At 35.8% G+C, this 19,980-nt stretch overlaps 1 protein-coding gene across 1 annotated transcript in view; it reads right to left on the bottom strand.

The window, feature by feature from the left end:
• Positions 1 to 19,980, bottom strand: part of LOC127584194 (protein ZGRF1-like) — a 73,779-nt gene that overhangs the window by 37,758 nt on the left and 16,041 nt on the right. Inside the window, exons 9-15 of the mRNA XM_052040790.1 lie at positions 18,500 to 18,592; positions 16,688 to 16,784; positions 16,489 to 16,586; positions 15,704 to 15,842; positions 13,351 to 13,988; positions 8,302 to 8,440; positions 6,523 to 6,707 (exon numbers count right to left, since the gene is read on the bottom strand). Of these exons, the coding sequence (XP_051896750.1) occupies positions 6,523 to 6,707; positions 8,302 to 8,440; positions 13,351 to 13,988; positions 15,704 to 15,842; positions 16,489 to 16,586; positions 16,688 to 16,784; positions 18,500 to 18,592 (1,389 nt within the window). The remainder of the gene's footprint in view (positions 1 to 6,522; positions 6,708 to 8,301; positions 8,441 to 13,350; positions 13,989 to 15,703; positions 15,843 to 16,488; positions 16,587 to 16,687; positions 16,785 to 18,499; positions 18,593 to 19,980) is intronic.

Raw genomic sequence — 19,980 nt, forward strand, 5'->3', positions numbered from 1 at the left:
AAAGAATAAAAAGTATATTCTAGACCCCATGGTCTCTTAGTAAGCAAATACAATACAAAAAAAATCAAAAAGGGAAAGAAAAAGATTCATTGTATAATTAAAAAAAAGAACCCCAAAATCAAAAAAAAATTATAAAAGTAATAAATTGAAACAAACTAAAAAAATTTCAAAAGAAAAAAAACTGGACTGATATTTCTCGATGAAAAAAGAGCATTATTATGTCGTCAACTCCGCTCCCCTAGATTCAAAGGTTATTGAAAAGGGATCTATATCATATGAAAATATTGAATAAATGGACTCCAAACTTCCTCAAATTTAAGCGAAGAACCAATAGTGCCACTTCTAATTTTTTCTAAGTTTAAACATGATATAGTTTGAGAAAACCATTGAAAAGTAATAGAAGGTATTGGATCCTTCCATTTAAACAAAATGTATCGCTTGGCCATTAACGTGACAAAAGCAATCATATGGCAAGCAGAAGCAGATTAGTGGCCAGGTTCCATCCTTGGCAGCCCAAAAATTGCAGTGATAGGGTGAGGTTGTAAATCAATATTCAATACAGTTGAAATAATGTTAAAAATGTCTTTCCAATATTTTTCCAAAAGAGGGCAGGACAAAAACATGTGTGTCAGGGAAGCCACCTTCGACTTACATCTGTCACATATAGGATTTATATGGTGATAAAAACGGGCTAGCTTATCCTTAGACATATGGGTCCTGTGAACCACCTTAAACTGTATCGAAGAGTGTCTGGCACACATTGAAGATGTATTAACCAATTGAAGAATTTTCTTCCATGTCTCTGTGGGTAAAAGTATCTGGAGTTCTCTTTCCCATTCATTCTTAATTTTATCAAGTGTCTCTGGACGTATTTTCATAATTAGATCATAAATTATTGCTATCAAGCCCTTCTGATAGGGATTAAGACCTAAAATTTTTTCCATAATTTCAATTTTATATGGAGTCAGAAAAGAAGGTATAGAAACTTTTAAAAAGTTTCTAATCTGTAAATATTGAAAAAAGAGTGATCTAGCCAAATTGTATTTATCTGACAACCGTTCGAAAGATAAAAAAGTTATCAATGAATAAATTGCGGAAGCATGTTATTCCCTTCATTTTCCATAAAGCAAAAGCTAAGTCGATTCTAGATGGTTGAAAGAAAAAATTAGATTGAATGGGACTTGATAAGTTAAAATTGTTCAATCCAAAAAATTTACGAAATTGAAACCATATCCGTATTGTATGTTTAACTATTGGGTTAGTCATATGTTTACTCAATGTAGTAAGTGCAAAAGGGAGTGAGGCTCCTAAAATAGAAACTAATGAAAATCCTTGCACTGATTCATACTCAAGGTATACCCATTTGGGACATTGAATTACATCTAAATCTTGTGCCCAAAAAATTAAATATCTGATATTAATTGCCCAGTAGTATAATCTAAAGTTAGCCAAAGCCATACCACCATCCTTTTTTAATTTTTGTAAAGATTTCTTACTTAACCTTGGGTTTTTATTCTGCCATATATATGAAAGAATTTTAGAGTCAATAGTGTCAAAAAAAATTTCGGAATGAAAGTTGGAATCGCCTGAAATATAGAAATTTTGGTAAAATATTCATCTTAACCGCATTAATTCTGCCTATCAATGATAAAGATAATGGGGACCATTTAGTAAATAATTGTTTAACGTGATCAATTAAAGGTAACAAGTTTACCTTTACTGATACAGTTTATAGCCAAGGACCTTAAACAAGTCCTTGTGCTTCTTGGTAATTTTAACACCCAAATACATAAAATAGTCAGTTACTAATCTAGAAGGTAATTGGCTATAAATTGGGGTTTGCATATTTAATGAAAAGAGTTCACTCTTATTAAGACTTAATCTATAACCAGAAAAAACACTACACTGAGCAAGCAGTGATAATACTGCAGGGATAGATCCCTCCGGGTTAGAAATATAAAGTAACAGGTCATCTGCATATAGAGATATCTTATGAATCCCCGGTTCACGAGTAATACCAAATATGTTAGAAGAATCCCAAAGGGCAATTGCCAAGGGTTCCAAAGCAATATCAAATAATAAAGGACTTAGAGCGCAACCCTGTCTAGTACCTCGAAAAAGCCTGAACAAAGGGGATCTCTGATTATTAGTAAGTATTGAAGCCATAGGCATGTGATAAGTCAATTTGATCACAGATATAAAATTGGGGCTAAAATTAAATTTCTCAAGTGTATTAAATAAATATTCCCATTCGACTCTGTCAAATGCCTTTTCAGCATCTAATGAGATAACAAATTCTAGAATTTTAGATGAGGGGTATATATAATATTCATTAACCTCCTAATATTAAAATGTAAATAACGATTCTGAATGAACCCTGTCTGGTCATCACAGATAATTTGTGGAAGAACCTTTTCCAATCTAGAGGCCAATATTTTGGAAAATATTTTGGAATTCACATTTAATAAAGAAAAGGGTCTATAAGAGGCACATTCAATGGGATCTTTATCCTTTTTAAGAATTAAAGAGATAGTTGCTTCATAAAAGGATTGTAGTAGTTTATCCACGGATAGGGCATCTTTAAAAATTTTTCCTAGCCAGGGAGAAAGAAGATCAGAAAAGGATTTAAAAAATTCGACTGTATAACCATCAGAACCGGGTGTTTTACCCGAATTCATTGAAAAAATTGCTTTCTTTATTTCTTCCTCCGAAATGGATGCATCTAATATTGAACATTCATTTAATGATAATTTCAGAGTTTTCAAATCCCTTAAAAATTCATGCATTAATGTAGAATCCTCAGGGAATTCTGATTGGTATAAAGTCGTATAAAATCCTTGAAAAGATTTATTAATTTGTTCATGGTCCACCGTGTAGTTACCATCTCGTTTACGAATTTTAATAATCTGACGGTTAGTTGAAATAGCTTTCGGTTGGTTGGCCAGCAATTTACCAGATCTGTCACCATGTATATAAAACTGACTTCTGGTTTTAAGTAATTGATTTTCAATTGGAGATATTAATAATAAACTATGTTGTAATTGAAGTTCTGTTCTCTTTTTATAGTTCCAAATTAGGAGCATCAGAATATTTTTTATCGATTTCTTTAATCTTATCAGCCAATATACGTATTTCATTATTAGTTCATTTTTTCAATCCAGCAGAATATGAAATAATTTGACCACGGATATATGCTTTAAAAGTATCCCATATTATCCCACTGGAAATTTCTTCAGTAAAATTAGTTAAAAAGAAAAATGAAATCTGTTCTTTAGTGAAATGGACAAAGTCTAAATCTCGCAATAGAGAAGGATTGAATCGCCATTGTCTGACACCAGAGGGTACATCTGCTAATTTAATTGATAATTTCAATGGCGCATGATCAGAAATGGCAATTGCATCATATTTACAGTCAATAATAAATGGAGCTAATCTAGCATCGGTAAAAAAAATCAATCCTCGAGTAATTATGATAAACATGAGAAAAAAAATGAAAATTCTTTGTCATATGGGTGTAGAAATCTACAAACATCTAGAATTCCAGAATCAACTAAAAAGGAATTAATAAAGACAGCGGATTTGTTTGGAAGTGTAGGATTCGACACAGATCTATCCATCGGAGGGTTTAAACAGCAATTCAAACCTCCACCCATAATCAAAGTATATTAGTTTAAATTAGGAAAAGATGCAAATAAATGTTTAAAAAATTCAGGATGATCAACATTAGGTGCATAGACGTTAACTATAACAACTTTTTTATTATGAAGTAAGCCAGTAATTAATAAAAATCCAGCATTTGGATCTGAAATTATCTCATGATGAACAAAAGAAATTGAGGAGCCTATAAAAATAGAGACTCCTTTCACCTTTGTTTGTGAATTAGAATGGAACTGTTGACCCCACCAAAATCTAAAAAACCGTTGATTATCCTCTCTCCTAATATGAGTCTCCTGCACAAAAATAATCTGAGCATTCAGTCTATGAAAAACTTTAAAGATCTTCTTGCACTTAACTGGATTATTTAAACCGTTTGTATTCCAGGAAACAAAATTAATCATTTTATCCATTTTAATAGACTAAAAACATATGGTATGTAATGGGTTAACCTTACAGTACAGGAGGCTCATTAACAGGAAGAGAAAAAGAGTTCAAAGAGGAGCTGGATATGATGAGAATTCAGACATATTTGTAGTTCATCAGTCCAGAAGAAAAAAACTAACCTAAAAACAGCCCCACCCCCCACCCACAGAAGCCCGAAAACTGGCCAATAGGCAACCAGAAAGCTACCCACTAATTTGAATAACCCCAGCTCTATAGATGGCAGGTCTCCAAATCGAAAAGAATGTAAACCACCATTTATAGCCTAAACAAGCTATTGAAAAACCCAAAGCAAATTTACTGAACTATAAACAAACTTATTAAAAAATTTAAACAAAGCCAAGGGATATTAACAGTCAACATTTAAAAAATATAGTTTTATAATTATTTCAAAAAGAAAAGAGTGATCACTTTATCAAGTTCTTAATTATTATTAAAACAGAGCACTAAAATATTAAAATAAGAGATAATAGAAAAAGAAAAAAAATAATCATTAAGTATGATAAGTGTCCATGTTCCAGAACCAAGCAAGAGAGTGTTAACAAAAGAGAAAGAAGTATCTCCAGAGTTAGGAAGGGTTCAGATCTGAAAGTTAATACTTATTTGGTCTATTAAGCAATAATTAAATCAAGGAAGAACACATTTCTTAACCATCTAAAATTGAAGGCTAGTCCATGAGAAAATCTTTGGCATCCTTGATGGAGTTAAACCATTTGCGAGGTTTATTGTATAGTGTAATTCTCAGCCATGCTGGAAATAATAATGCAGGTTGGTAATTGCTTTGATAAAGATGCGACATAACTGGTTTGTAACTCAGTCTCCCTTTCATAACTTCTGGGGTATAGTCTTCAACCAAACGAAACTTCCACTGTTTATATTGAATCATTCCACGACGATGAGCAATTCAAATCAATTGTTCTATAATACTCACATAATGAAATCTCAATATTACTGGCCGTGGTTTTTGCTCTGGCAGAGGTTTTGGTTTTGTTGCTTGATGAGCACGCTCAAGAATAGGCTGAGCAGAAAACACTTCAGAGCCAAACACATCGATCAGAAGTTTAGAAAAGAATTCAATGGGATTGCCAGTTTCAACATTTTCTGGAAAACCGATGATTCTTACATTACTTCTCCGACTGTGGCTCTCTAAGTCAATAATCCTGTTTTTGCTGTTCCAGCTTTTGTTTGGTCATAATTAAATCTTTTTCAAGTGAGTTCAGTCTGGAATTTCTCTTTTTACCAGCTTGATCCAATTCAGCAATTAATTGCTGTTGTTTAGCATTCTCCTGAATGAGTGTATTTTGTCTGTCTTTGATGTCCTTTAAGAGCGTTTCCAAATCGGCAAATTTTCGATCAAGCTTTTTATCCAATTTAGAAATAGCTTCCAAAGTAGGTTGAGGGTCTCCATTATTCTTACCATTAGCTCCAGCTTTGGATCTGGTATTCATTTCCAGAGTTAAAAATCAAAATTAATCTTGTAACAGTATTATAAAAGTCTTCGTAAAGGGTGGTACATGAGAATTTAAAAAGTGAATGGAGCAGAGCCAAGATACATCTTACTCCATGTAGCGCCATCAATAGACTTGAGTTTTCTGATGTCAGTTTTCACTCTTTTGAATAATCTTTGCATTTTTAGAATGAAAGGTAAATATGGTAAATAGCACAACTATGGTTCATCAACAGCTCAATGGTTGAGTGCAATCCTTAATGCAGAAAGGAGGTATAAAGGCCAGGGGTATCCCAAGTTTAATTACCAATGGGAGCCGAGTTAGCTGACCTACTACAGCAAGTGTACAGTTACTAGAATTGGCTTCAGTACCTGTAGACTGCAGATGAGGAATGAAGAAAGCTACTGTATATATTTTATTCTCTCTGAAGATTTGGATCTATATTTTCAGCTGGAAGCCAAATGCTTTTGGGTTAACTCTCATACTCCACATGGTCAAATACCCTGCTAAACCTCACTGCCTCAGATGAGGTACTAGACCATCAGCAATTGCAAGTGTGTATGCTACTCACTTGCAACATGGACAGTAAGTATCAGTAGCATGGTAATCTTGAGGGGGTAGGGGTGGAAAATCAAGAATGGACAAAGATACAACACTGAAAGAATTGGGTCTACTGGCTATTAAACAACATACCCAACATTCAGTCCTAACAAAGTTGCTTTAACTGAACATTACCAACATTGCATAACCAGCAACCAATGCATTACCAACAGTTGTGTGCCTCTGCCCACATCAAAGGTCATCCCCCACACTTTACCTAACACTTAAACATAACACTTTCCAGTTATGGTCAAGATAACCACCAAGTATAAAAAGATTTTGCTTTTCAGTCTCTCACCAAGCCATAGCTGAAAGCATTTGATTGTACAAAAATCTTTTATAGCTGGAAAAATTATCAGTTAACTGAAAATATTACCTTATTTGGACCTTCCTTTTTAACCATGACAAGCTTGGCAGGCTGTTGATGCTGACAAAGTGGGACAAAATTCCTCTCTTTTTTAGTATTGCTTGCTTTTTCAGAAGAATATTGAGACATGTCAACTTTTGACAAAGCTTTGTGAAGTTTCTGAGATAGTTCATAGAGCAAAACATTGAGATGTTCTGAAAAATAAGTTCAGAGCCTAGTGATTTCAGTGAAGAGTATAACCTGTATTAAAAGGTTAGCCAAAAAACTAGACAGGTGAACAAATAGGCAAATAGATAAATACTATACAAATTAATGATCACACCCTATACCCTTTAGTCAAAATCTAAATTCTCCAGATTGATTTGACAATACGCATAAGTTCTGGTTGTAAATAATGCCTGCCTCAAAATAGCCCTCTGTATCCATGGTTACCTTTAGTTGGATAGCTCTTCAAAAAACAGCTACATGTATGCTTTCAGCAGCAAACCTGAATCAAGGATCAGAAGTCAAACTTAAGCAATGATGAAACTATGCTTCCTACCATTCTTCTTCAACCAATATCCCAGATTACTCATGAGCCTGTCCAGGAAATGGCCCCCCAAAAAACTTTGATAGCTGGTTAAGCCAGCCCTTCAGCTTTGCCACCTGTCAAAACTATCAAGAACATGGAATACTTTCCAATGTCTCTGACATTCAGAAATATTCAAAAGCTATTAAAAATCAATTATACAATCTCATAAATGTCTATTTTCCAAAGTATTCAAAAAGATCGAGAAAGATTGAGAAGAATTGAAGCAGTGACACAGCCTTGCTTGTCATTGGTGTGCACTGGGATTGGGTTTCTGCTGTACCTATTTTACAAATATTCCATCCAACAAGTGAAATGCAGATGAATTTCTGAGGGGAGCCAACCAGGAAGGATCCTCTACTGTCCCTCTCCATTGACAGAGTCAATAACATCTGTAAGATTGATAAAAAACCATGTTTAATGGCTGATACTATTCCCTACGTATTTCTTGGAATGGTAAAGATTGTGTACATTACCTATCTTGATGGCATCCTTTCCTGAAAGCAACTGGATTCCCAATCAATCAGGACTATGATTGCTGGCTACAGTTTTTCATTTTCTCCATGCTTGCTGAGGCCAAATGCAATAGCCCTTAATTGACTCAGTATAAATTTATTTCTTATTGCCTAACTGCTGTTGAACTGGCTTGCTTTGCATTTCACAAGGGAGTTCAGCATCAGATCACTGTGGGTCTGGAATTGAATTAAAACTCAGAATAGAATGGCAGATTTTTTTTTAAGAAAGGACAAGAATGAACAATTTGGTGGCTTTATGATCATCATACTTGTATTTCATTCCAGAATTTATTTACTTAACAGAATTTAAAATATCCTAGCTGTGAATTATTGGTCCAAAAATAAACTAATATGTTGCTGTTCCCTCAGCTAACCATTGGTCCTTGTCAGTGAGCTCCAAATTTGCTTAAAATGGCACTTAAAGATTCCAGAATTAGATCTGATTTATAATTATGGATTATCATTGTCAGGTTTGGTAATCACAGGACTTGTAAACCAAGGGATGGCACTTGACTATGGTCAACTAACTGATCTACAACCAACTTTTAGCTATATTGGGAGTTTTGCATGCAATTTAAGATTGTAAGAAATAAAGTGCAAGAGAAGGCCATAGGTCTTGTCTTTCAAGCCTGATTTGTTATTCTGTTCCATATTTCCATCCTAGTTTCACATCCTTTGATTTCCTTAGTCTACAAAAATATATACCTGTTATTACTGCTGTGAAAACTTCCTTGTAATGTGCAGGACTGAGGAAGGTGGTTGGAATGGTTACTTGTCTCTTACGAGTCTTTGCTCCTTGTGCTATATCAGCTTTGGGGAAGCACAACTCTGAGAGTGACATATTCTGCATTTAAAAAACAAGAGACAACATTCAGAATAAAATCACTGTGTACTTTTTTTCCTGAAATGCCTAGAATATCCGTTTCAATATGTTCATATTACAATTTTGTTAGTAACTTTAACGTTAACTGAAATAGAAAAAAATAACATGGGAAGACATTGACCCAACAACTTAATAATCATCTGAATGTCTTCACCATATGCATAAATCTTTACAGCAGAGAAAAGTCAATCCACCAGTTGTGTTGTTATTGTGGCAGATGCATTAAACATCCATCTTTGTACACAATTATAATCCATGTTTAATACTAAAAGCTTAAACTAATTTGGTAGATGGAATGGACATAATGTTTCAATGAAAAGGAAAAATAGTGCACAATTGGGAGAGTTGGTACCAGAACACTTTAGATAGAATCAGATTAAAAAGACTACAAGAAGGTCTAAGATAGCTTTACAGTACATAAAGGGGGAATTTTTTTCTAAGTGTGTTAAGTGGAACATTCCTGACCGGCATGTTTCTGGCCAAATGAGGAAGGAAGCATTATTGGACTTGGTTTTGTGGAATGAGGTGGGCCAAGTGAAGCAAGTAAGGAGGGGCAAAAATGTAAGGAATAATGATCAAATTACAAGTTTTAGAACAGCTATGGAGCACTCAAAAGACAAAATTAGTCAATGGGGAAGGACCAGTTTAAATGGGAAGAGATCTGTTGTAGATAAACTGGAATCAAAGACTGGCTAGCAAAAATATATAACTGAATGATGGATTGCCTTTAAGCAAGACACCAGAGGTTCAGGTATAGTCCAACAATGGAGAGAAGTAGGATAATTAAAGCCAGAACTCCCTGGATGATAAAAAGATGGAATAACAGAGATGAAAAGGATGTATTATGATTCCAGATAATCATCAAGATTGAATCCCATGGAATAAAAAGTGCTATAGCAAAATCTCAACGCTGTTTATGACATTGTCACAAATTCCGCGCCCTAAGCTGGAGCTCTGCTGCAGCCCAGATACCAGGGTTGTGACAAAAGAAAGAACTTCCTTATCACTTTTTGTTTTGGTACACTGTCACTGATATTTTGATGCCCAAACAATTAAGATCAGCACTTGCAAAACTAGCCAGTTGGTCTGTTGGTCCTATCAGTTAATGAGACTGAATGCCCACATAAACTTCCAATTTGCTGCCATTAAACAACACCCTATTTGTTCCCAGTGCTCCTCTTGGCATCAAACATAAGAAGGCCACAAGAACTAAGACTCCACCTTGGTCCTCCTTTTATTGTCACTCTATTTCAGCTTCAAATCATAGCCTTTGCTGGAAGATGCCTACTTCATAGGTTTGTGTCTCCAGCTATCTTACATTCCTACATGCTCAAACTTAGGCCCTAGACCTATAGGGGAGTGGTACTCAAAAATACAATAATAGGGTTGGGCATAGTCAGGATTTATAAAAGGGAAATTATGTTTGTCAAACCTCTTAGTTTTTTTTGAGGTTAAGCAGAATAGATATGGGCAAACCAGTTGATATAGTGCATTTGGACTTTCATAAGGCCCTTGATCAGATGCCAGACAAGAGATCATTGAAAAAAATTAAAGTGCATTATAGGAGGTAATATAATAGCGGGATTGTGAATTGGATAATGGACAAAAAAAACAGAAACAATAAATGGGTCACTTTCTGGTTGGAAGGCTGTATAATGGAATGCCACTGGGATCAGTGCTGAGTCTCTGGCTATTCACAATCCATGTCATTGGATGAGGGTATTGAGTGTAAAATGTTCCAGTTTGCTGATGATACAAAGCTAGGTGGAAGTATGGGCTATGAGGAGAATGCAGAGACACTTGATGGTATAAGTGACTAGGGAAGGTTATGGCAGATGGAATAAAACATGTAAAGTATTTGGTAGAAAAAAAATAGAAAGTCAGAGCAGTTATTTTAAGTGGTGAGAGATTGAAAGGTGTCAGTATTCTGAAGGACCTGGGTGTCCTTCTACATGAATCACTGAAAGTTAACAAGTAGGTACAGCAAACAATTAGGAAGGCAAACTGTACATTGGCCTTTATGACAAGGGGGATTTGAATGCATGAGTAGAGATGTCTCGCTCCATTACATAGGGTCCTGCTGAGATTGCAATGTAGTTTCTGTACAGGTTAGGTCTCCCTCTGCAAGGATGAATATACTTACAGTAGAAGGAGAACAGCATAGGTTCACAAGATTGATTCCTGGGATGGCAAGTGTGTTGTACAAGGAGAGACTAAACAGACTGGGTCCATGCTGTCTAGAGCTGAGAAGAATGAGAGATGACCTCATTGAAACATACAAAATTCTTAAAGGGCTTGGCATTGTAGATGTGAAGCTGATATTTCTCCTGGTTGGGTATCTAAAATTGGGGTTCACAGTCTCAAATTAAGGGGTAGCCATTTATGACAGAGATAAAAAGAAATTTCTGTACCCAGATGGTTGTGAACCATCTATGGAGGCTCAGAATATTCCTGACAGAGATGCACTAATTGTCAGATATTAAAGGAATCAAGGGCAATGGGGTGAGGGCAGGCAAGTGGCACTGAGGTAAAGGATCAGCCTTGAAAGTACTGAGCAGCAGAGCTGGCACAAGAACCAGAATGGCCGAGTCTTTCTTCTATTTCTTAAGGTTTTTTGTACACTTTCAAGCTCAGGCCCTGCTCTCATTTGTGGCCTTCCTGTTCCTGGATCCTGCTCTTGTTTTTGTCCTCTGTCTGATTGTCCATATTGTAAGAATTCTCCAATGTACCATCTTTCCCAAATCTGACTCTGAAGTCCACTTTTTATCATATTTGTGTTGATTATATGTAGCAAAACCAAACAATCTCCATCCACTATACATCACTTATTTCTTGGCCAAAAATCCCACAGTTGTGATAAATGATATTTCACACAAAATCACCTGTGTTTATAAAATGTAAAACACAAATCAGAAAAGAACCATTGGTTAGATTAATTCAAGAACAGAGAAAACATTGAACAAAAGATAAAGACATTTGGAACTTTGGAGAAAGAGGGAACAATAATACAAAGTATGTCAAAGAAATAAACAGTGACAAAGTCAAACAAGGATATAAATAAGAACAAAATTATTAAGGGGGTAACTAGGGAGAGGGTACAACTGCTCAATGATAAAGGAGGGAATTTACGCTTGAAAGCAGAGGATATTGGCAAAGTACTAAACAAGTACTTTGTGTTGGTATTCACTGAGAAGGACATGAGGAGAGTGAGATCAGTGTTGGGTATTCTAATATGCTAGGGCATTTTGAGATCAAGAAAAATATGGTGTTGGGTCTCTTGAAGAGCATTAAGGTGGATAAATCCCTAGGGCCTGATGGGATCTATCCCAGATTATTGAAAGTGGCAAGAGGAGATTGCTGGGGCTTTGACAAAGATTTTTCTATCCTCTCTAGCCACAGGTGAGGTCCCAGAGGACTGGAGAGTAGCTAATGTTGTTCCTTTATTTAAGGGAAATTGAGAAAATCGAGGAAATTATAGGGTGGTGAGCCTCACATCAATGGTAGAAGCTACTGGAGAGGATTCTTAGGGATAGGATTTATTCATATTTGAAAGAACATGAGCTAATTAGGAACAGACAGCATGGCTTTCTGCAGGGCAGGTCACATCTTACAAACTTGAATGAGCTTTTTTTGACAAGCTGACCAAGGTGATTAATGAGGGCAAGGCAGTGGATGTTGTCTACATTGTCTTCATTAAGGCATTTGACAAGGTTCCTCCTGGTAAATCGATCAGGAAGATTAAGATGCACAGGATCCACAGTGAATTGGTAGATGGGATTCTGAAATGGCTCACCCATGGAAGACAGAGGGTAGTGGTGGGAGGGTGTCATTCTGGCTGTGGTGTTCTGCAGGGATTGGTGCTGGGATCTCTTTTGTTTGTGATGTATATGGATGACTTGCGCAAAAATATAGATGGGTTGGTTAGTAAGTTTGCAGACAACACAAACATTATTGGAGTTGTAGATGGTGAAAAAGGTCATCAAAGAGTACAGCAGGATATAGATCAGTTACAGTTATGGGCAGAGAAATGGCAGATGGAGTTTAATCTGGGCAGATGTGAGGCGTTGCACTTTGGGAGGTCAAATGTATGCGGAAAGTGTGCAGGTAACGGCAGGACCCTTGACAGCGTTGATGTATGGAAGGATCTTGGGGTTCGAGTCCGTGCCTCCCTGGGAGTGGCAATGCAAGGAGACAGAGTTGTGGGGTGGGTGTATGGCATGCTTGCCTTCATCACTAGGGACCTGGAGTGTGGGAGTCAGGAAGTCGTGTTGCAGTTGTATAAAGTTTTGATTAGGCTAGACCTGGAGTATAGTGTGCAGTTCTGGTTGCCCCATTACAGGAGGGATGTGGAAGCTTTGGAGCAGGTTCAGTTGTTTACCAGGATGCTGCCTGGATTAGAGGGTATTGGCTATAAGGAGAGGTTGAATAGATTTGGATTGTTTTCTCTGGAGTATCGGAGGCCGAGGGGAAACCTGATAGAAGTTTTTAAAATTATGAGAGGCATCGAGAGCTAGAATCTTTTTCTCAGGGTAGAAATGTCAAATACTCGAAGGCATGCATTTAAAAGTGAGAGGGGGAATGTTTAAAGGGGGAGTGCGGGACAAGTTTTTTCTTACAGAGTGGTAGGTGCCTGGAACATGCTGCTATGGGAGATAGTGGAAGCAGATATGATAGTGATATTCAAGAGGCTTTTAGATAGGTACATGAATATGCAGGGAATGGAGGGATATGGACCACGTGCAGGTAGAGAGATTAGTTTAATTTGGCATCATGCTCACCACAGACATCGTGGGCCAAAGGGCCTACTCCTGTACCATACTGTTCTATGTTCTAAGTAAAAACGTTACTGATAAATCAAATTAGTCACTTACATTAGAACTTTTCCTGTTAAGAACATGATTTGCTTTGCTTGGTACACTGTACCCTTTATGTATGGAACTGATGTTTGGTGCAGAACAGGTTTCATCTACTGCCAATATATTTCCATGCTGTTTGACCAGTTTGTGTTTTATCAGCTGAACAGAAAGAGAATCTTTTATATTTTCCTGGATCATAAGCACTTCTTCACTTCCTTTCTTAAACATATGATTTTCTTCACCATGGTCATCATCATTCAGAGATGTTGGATTGGTTGGTGCTGCAATTTGGTATTTCATCCATTTGCTAGACCTACTCTGTAAAGCTGAATGATGGTCCATTGGTTTTGAATATTCCTGGATGCAAGCATCACTGCTTTCAGAAATATTACAGTTATTGTTCACATACTTAGACCAGAGTCTCTTTTCTGAAGAATCACATAAATCTCCTTGTTGGCTATTCATTGCATAAATAGTTGAGCAGTGAGTGCGGGGTTCAATTACACTTGAAAGATTTCCAAAGAAATTTGAAGGGAGACTCTGGTTGATGTTCCTGTCTGTTGCAGGCAAAGTAACAAGAGGACTTCTTAGTCTTAAAGCTGATTGGATTCTTGACTCTCCATCCTTCACAAAACTATCTGCCCTTTCATTACCTGCAAAAGACAAGAATGTGCACATAAGGTAGTCTACAGGAACATTATAGGTTGTGAATATAGTTAAATCTGTCATCATTCACTAGATATACAAATTATATGTATGCATGCAGGGATAATTTCCTTTCTTACCATAACCCGTCTTTATATTCCTTTCATCTTTACCCTCCTCCCTTACTTTTCAAACTATGCACTAGGAACTCCTGAATACAATGTTTCCAAGTTATAGAGCACATAGATCCCTTTACTGTTCACTCCACCTTACCTACTTAGCCAATCCTTTCCTCAGACACTCCTCCATTCCATGCCTAATACTTCTAGGAATCACTTTAAATCTATTCATTCTCAACTTTTCTTCCATTATGAGGCCTGTAAAGAAATGGCTGCCAACTGCTGAAATTAGTTTTTAAACTCAGAATTCCTTTAGTACTGAGAGCTAATAACGCAATGTATTCCCTTTTCAACTTAGCATGTACACTAGGGCTCTGCCTTCATTTTATCATGCAAAAGTTTTGTTTGTACATGGAACTTCACAACATTTATTCACATCAGCATTAATCAGTGCGATAATTATTATAAGAAGTCCTATATTTTCAACTGAACTACAATCAATTTTCAGTCTGTCTCAAGACAACAAGATTAAGAAACCAAGACAAATCTATAAATTACTTGGACGTTGCAAAGAAAAAAAGATAAGATTAGGTCAATCAGGATATAGTAATTAGGCGGTTTGTTTTGTTTTCCCAATTCTTTTGGAAAAAATTCATAGTCATAACTGACTGGGTTTTCAAAGTTACATCTGACATTGGATAAACATCCATCAAGTGGCCTACACTTGAACAATGGAATGCAGTCAAGAGATCAGTGATGACTAACTCCAGTTGAAATGCATTGGCACAAGCTTGCACACCTGGGAGACCGTCACATCAGTTATATTTTCAGGTAGTCAGCTACCCAGCCCAAAATGCAATATATTTATCTTGTTTTTTTTTCAGAAAACACTTGAAGTAATAAACAAAAAAATATATGCAGTATTCTTAGTGATCTTTTCCTCGGGCTATCTTTGTGTAATATCACTAGAGGAAATAGTGAACAGTTGGATTATGTTGAAAAAGTACCAAAAATATTTGGAAACAGATCTATAAGAGCTAGTAGTCCGGTTGGGCAAATGATTCAAGTATTTCACTAGTGTTGTTTGAGGGGCCAGGTTGTGAAGGCACACACCAATGTCAAATTCTGCACTTGGATTATCATAATGCTGTTAAGGATACTGCCAAAGAATTAAATGTGTTCTTCAACCACCATGTACATCTTATAACTGATTATAAAACAACTATAAAATGTTGTCTCACTTTATAGAACCATACAGCACAAAACAGGCCCTTCGGCTCTCCGGCCCACATTTATACTCAGAGTAGTTTAATTGTGGATTGGATTAATAATAGTATAGTATAAATAAAATACTTATGGAACCTTCAGAGCCTCAAAAGTTACTTGGTGGCACAACCAATAAACTGTTAGGATTATAATGTGCCTGTAATATATAGTTACTGAGTACATATTTTTGTATTAATTGCAGGTGTCTTTTCTATACAACAGCATTCCTCTATTAGGTTATAGAATTTCTTTTTACATATTTTAAAGATTATCCTACTTCAGCCTTTTCTCTGCCACAGATTATAGATGTTCTTCGCATTCGACAAAAAATTGCTTACCAAAGGGACATCCGCTGGTTCTCGGTTGGTGGTTTGGCACTGAATAATCAAGCTCTCCCACATTATTGTCCCTTGAGTGCCTGAGCACATTGCCCACAAATGCATCCACTGAAGGCACCTGTTGCATTGGAGAGTTTATCTTGTAAAAAAAAACAAATTTGGATTTTACCTTACAGTTGTAAATACTATTTAAAATTGAATATTAACCATTAATTTAGAAAAATATTTGATGGGAGCAAAGAATAAATCTTGCATAGTGAGAAATGCTTTCGGTTTCAGTTGCAGATATATGTTTAAAACAATTGAAGTATTGTAGACTAAACTATAAATGTATCCGTTTTAACAACACCTTTAAAAGCAATTTCCTACTTTGGTCAAGAGATGGTACAGGATCATTGTATCACTCCTTACTCTTACAGTTCACATCCAACTGCACAACTCTACAATCCAAAAAAAATTCAGATAATGTACCAAAGAAAAACACCGATATGCAGCCCATTTAATAATAAATAACTGTATTCACCTTAAGTTACAACTAAACAGTGGACTTAAGTACTCTTCCTTTAAAAAAAATTGGGGTGATGCCTGTTTTTCCTTGTAATAAGAAGCTTCAAATGAAATTACAATAATTTGTGATGTTGAAATGCGATTTGGGAACATGAAGTTGTCAATGGATTCTTTATTTTGTGGAATACAAGAATTGTTCCTATTTTACTTAAATACAAGTTCCAGGCTCAAATAATCGTCTCAATTTGATTCATAATAATATTTCAAATTAATTTAACCTTGTGCAAGTTCCGCTGCATCAAATCAAAGTCAGAATGCAAACCAGAAGAATTCAGCTGACCAGGAACGTATGATGATAAAATAGGATCCACTGGTACTAGGAAAAGAAAATGGAACATATTAAATGAAATAAAGATTAATAGTTATTGGAAGTATTTGGCCATTAAACAGTGATAAATCGGAAATGAAAAAAAATACCTTGATCATCTTCATACCAGGCACACATGTTGTCCGTAGAAACATTAAAATTACTCTCATCATGGAGACTTGGTGCATCCATTGGTAAATCTGCAAGCTTTTCAAAATTGTGCACTTATAAATCTAAATAATTACACACTTGCAGATAACACTACAGTTTAAAAATGAATAGTTCCAGTGTTAACTCTACCTGAAACAATGCAGTACTTGAACTTCTTGGTGACAGAAAACCGGCCTCTGTCGTCAAACTTTTTGGAACTTGATGCAAAGTGTCAAAGTCTTCTTCAAATTCTAATTCATCTTGAGGAACCCTGATTACTGTGTCACTGGTTGCTGAGCCCTTCACTTGGTACCCTTTAAATTCAGCTGCCTATGGAAATGTGCCAAACTCTTCATAAATTTACTAAATACCAGAACAAAGATTTTATTTCAATAATACTCTCAATTAATCAGAAAAACTTTTTTTTTTAAATTGATTTCTATTCTAAACTTAAAAAGCAAACAATAATATGAAATCTTCCTGGTAATAAGAGTGACTTAAGCAACTGCTAAAGCATTAAAAAAAATGCTAGGCTAGTTACCAAGTCTTCTTTAATCATGAGATCATAACCAGGTGACCACCTTGGTTACAATGAACCTTAGTAGCAAGGAAAAGGGAAAGGAAAAAATCTGGATGTTAAAAAATGAAAATGTGATCTTCAGGTGAGAAGATGACTGAGACTTTGATGGTGGAATAGCCTGTCTATTCTACAGCTCATCAGCCCTTTGTTTGCTAATCTACTCCAGCAAATATTTCAGCAATACTACAATTTTAAAACTGCAATCCTCATTTTCAAATCTTTCCATCCACCCCTTCCTATCACTACAATCCCCTCCAATCCTACTTCACTCTAGGGTTACTGAGTTCATCTTATTCTGTCCTCCAGTGCATGCTCAATGTTAATCACTTCACCACTGATGGCCACACTATCAGATGCTGAGGCCATAAAATATGACATTCTCTTCCTAAATTTCTACCTTAAAAGAGACTCTTATAAGGTACTTTTATGTTCAAGTCCTCAATGCCAACATCAATTTACAAATCTCTGTTCATTTGGGTTGAAAATGCTGTTAAGTGCTTTAGGGCCTTTTACAACATTAAAAGTCCTATAATTTGTTGTTGCTGTTAATGCTGAGTCATATCCATTACAAATAGGTTTTTAGATCAAGTCACTGAGGCCCAATGAAATTGCTTTCTTCAACATAAAAAATAAATTGCAACAGAAAACTGGCAGCAAAGCAAGACTTTTCATCACACTAATTTATCAACGGAAAGGAGGTATGAGCAATGCACAAAACATGCAACTTAATTGATAATGAAAAATAGCAAGAAAGGAGGATGAATAAAAGCATGGCCATTTCTTGAAGTACCTGGTATGCCTGTATCGACAAGCAAGTTAGCCTCTTCAGAAGAGGAGAAAAGAGTAAAATGGAAGAGGAAGCATTTACCTTAAGTACAGTTATTTTATATTCATTATTCATTTGAGTTTTATACCAGCCCTTCAAACAGGTTTAGCCATACTGATCAACCTTTTTGCTCTCTGAATGCAATGTTCAAAATTTAACTTACACCCATAATTTGTATTTAAACACAACCCCCAATATCGTAAAACATTTCAAGAAATTTCATGGATCAATATTACATAAAATTGCAACAGAAATGCAGAGAGATGCTTATTGATTATCAAATTGTTAATTGTTTTCAATCTTTTTATTTTAGCATGATAGGTATTGCGATCTACTAATGCAAAAAATTAATATGTATTATCTTACCCGTAGCGTCCTGAGTGGTCTGTCACATGTTGTTATTCTTTCAACCCAGTTGTCATCAACATGTTCTTCAAACATTCCAACATATTTTGCAGCCTAAGGTTAAGCATTTTATGAAATTAATTTCAGACTTTAACTGGGATGGTGCTGCCTAATACATTAACCTTGTTCTCATTGGTTAGTGAAAACTGCTAATAGCAACATGTTCTTATTGGTTGGTTAAAAACTGCTAATAGTACAAAGAATGCATGTGGACTTTAATTTTGCTGAAAGGTTATTATTAAAATAGCAAGATGAATGGAGAGCATGCACTTTTTTTTATTACTGTGAATGATGTACATCAGTTTCTAAGCGAGAAAAAAGACACATTTATATGACAGTTTTCAAGAAATGCCAATCATGTATTTGAAGTGTCATCACTGCAGTATTGGTTAAAATATTGCAGTAGGTCAATATGTACTCAACAAGTTGGTACAAACAGTGATATGAAATGACCAGATAAAATATTATTGCCAGAGGAAGAATACACATATTGATTGATTTAAAGGACTTGGAAAGAAAAAAAATCTTTCAAAATAACGAGGTGATATAGATATTTTTGGTTTACTACTTTCATGCAAATTACCACAATTTTTCCTTTCAGCCACCTAGCATTGGTCCCATTCCTGTAGCTGAGACAACTAGCAAGTATTCTATTCCCCGGTTCTTTGTTAGCACTACATGTTTGTGTACAGCAGCTCACTGGGATAACTCATTCTTCAATGCACTGCTCTGAAGAAATTAGATGGGCTTTACTCAATATAAATGCAAGGATATGAGCAAGGATAGAAAAACAAAAATCACCATTTGAGAAAATGGATGGAAATACTCACATGTTTCTACAACATAGCACTATTGATTGCTGTTTGAAAAAATTGAAAAAAGTTTTCAAAACGTGATCATTGTTCAGCAAGCGGACAAGTTGATGATTGAATATCTGTGTTTATATACAGCAAAATCCAGATAAAAATGTAATCATCAGTGGAAGTTTCAGAACCATGGCCCAAATTGGACAGCATTCTGGTATTTCCCCCATGATAAATTAAATAATGAAATCCAGAAGCTTCTGTCAGACATGTTTTGCTCCACAAAAGGAGTTCTGCAACTTTTGTCAACAGATTGAGCAGTGAAATGACCGTGTTAAGTGGTTTGCTCCTGCAGATTCCAGATTAAACAGTTTTTTCAATGGAATGGAATGCAATAAAGAATACTCAAGTAGATTCATTAATAACTAAAACGAATACTTTTAAAGGAAGTTTTTCATCGTTGTGAAAAAAGCGACTATATACAGTATTGGGACGAGGAAGAATGCTTTAAGAAAGAACCAGTGTATGCACAATGGGTTGAAAGACCTCCTTCTGTGCTGTATGATCCCAAGAACTTCACTGTTTATCCCCTTGCTCGCTGGCATTAGAGTTCCTCTGTAGAGGATCCCACTATAGCAC

The sequence above is a fragment of the Pristis pectinata genome, chromosome 2 (genome assembly GCF_009764475.1).
Source record: "Pristis pectinata isolate sPriPec2 chromosome 2, sPriPec2.1.pri, whole genome shotgun sequence".
Classification (NCBI taxonomy): domain Eukaryota; kingdom Metazoa; phylum Chordata; class Chondrichthyes; order Rhinopristiformes; family Pristidae; genus Pristis; species Pristis pectinata.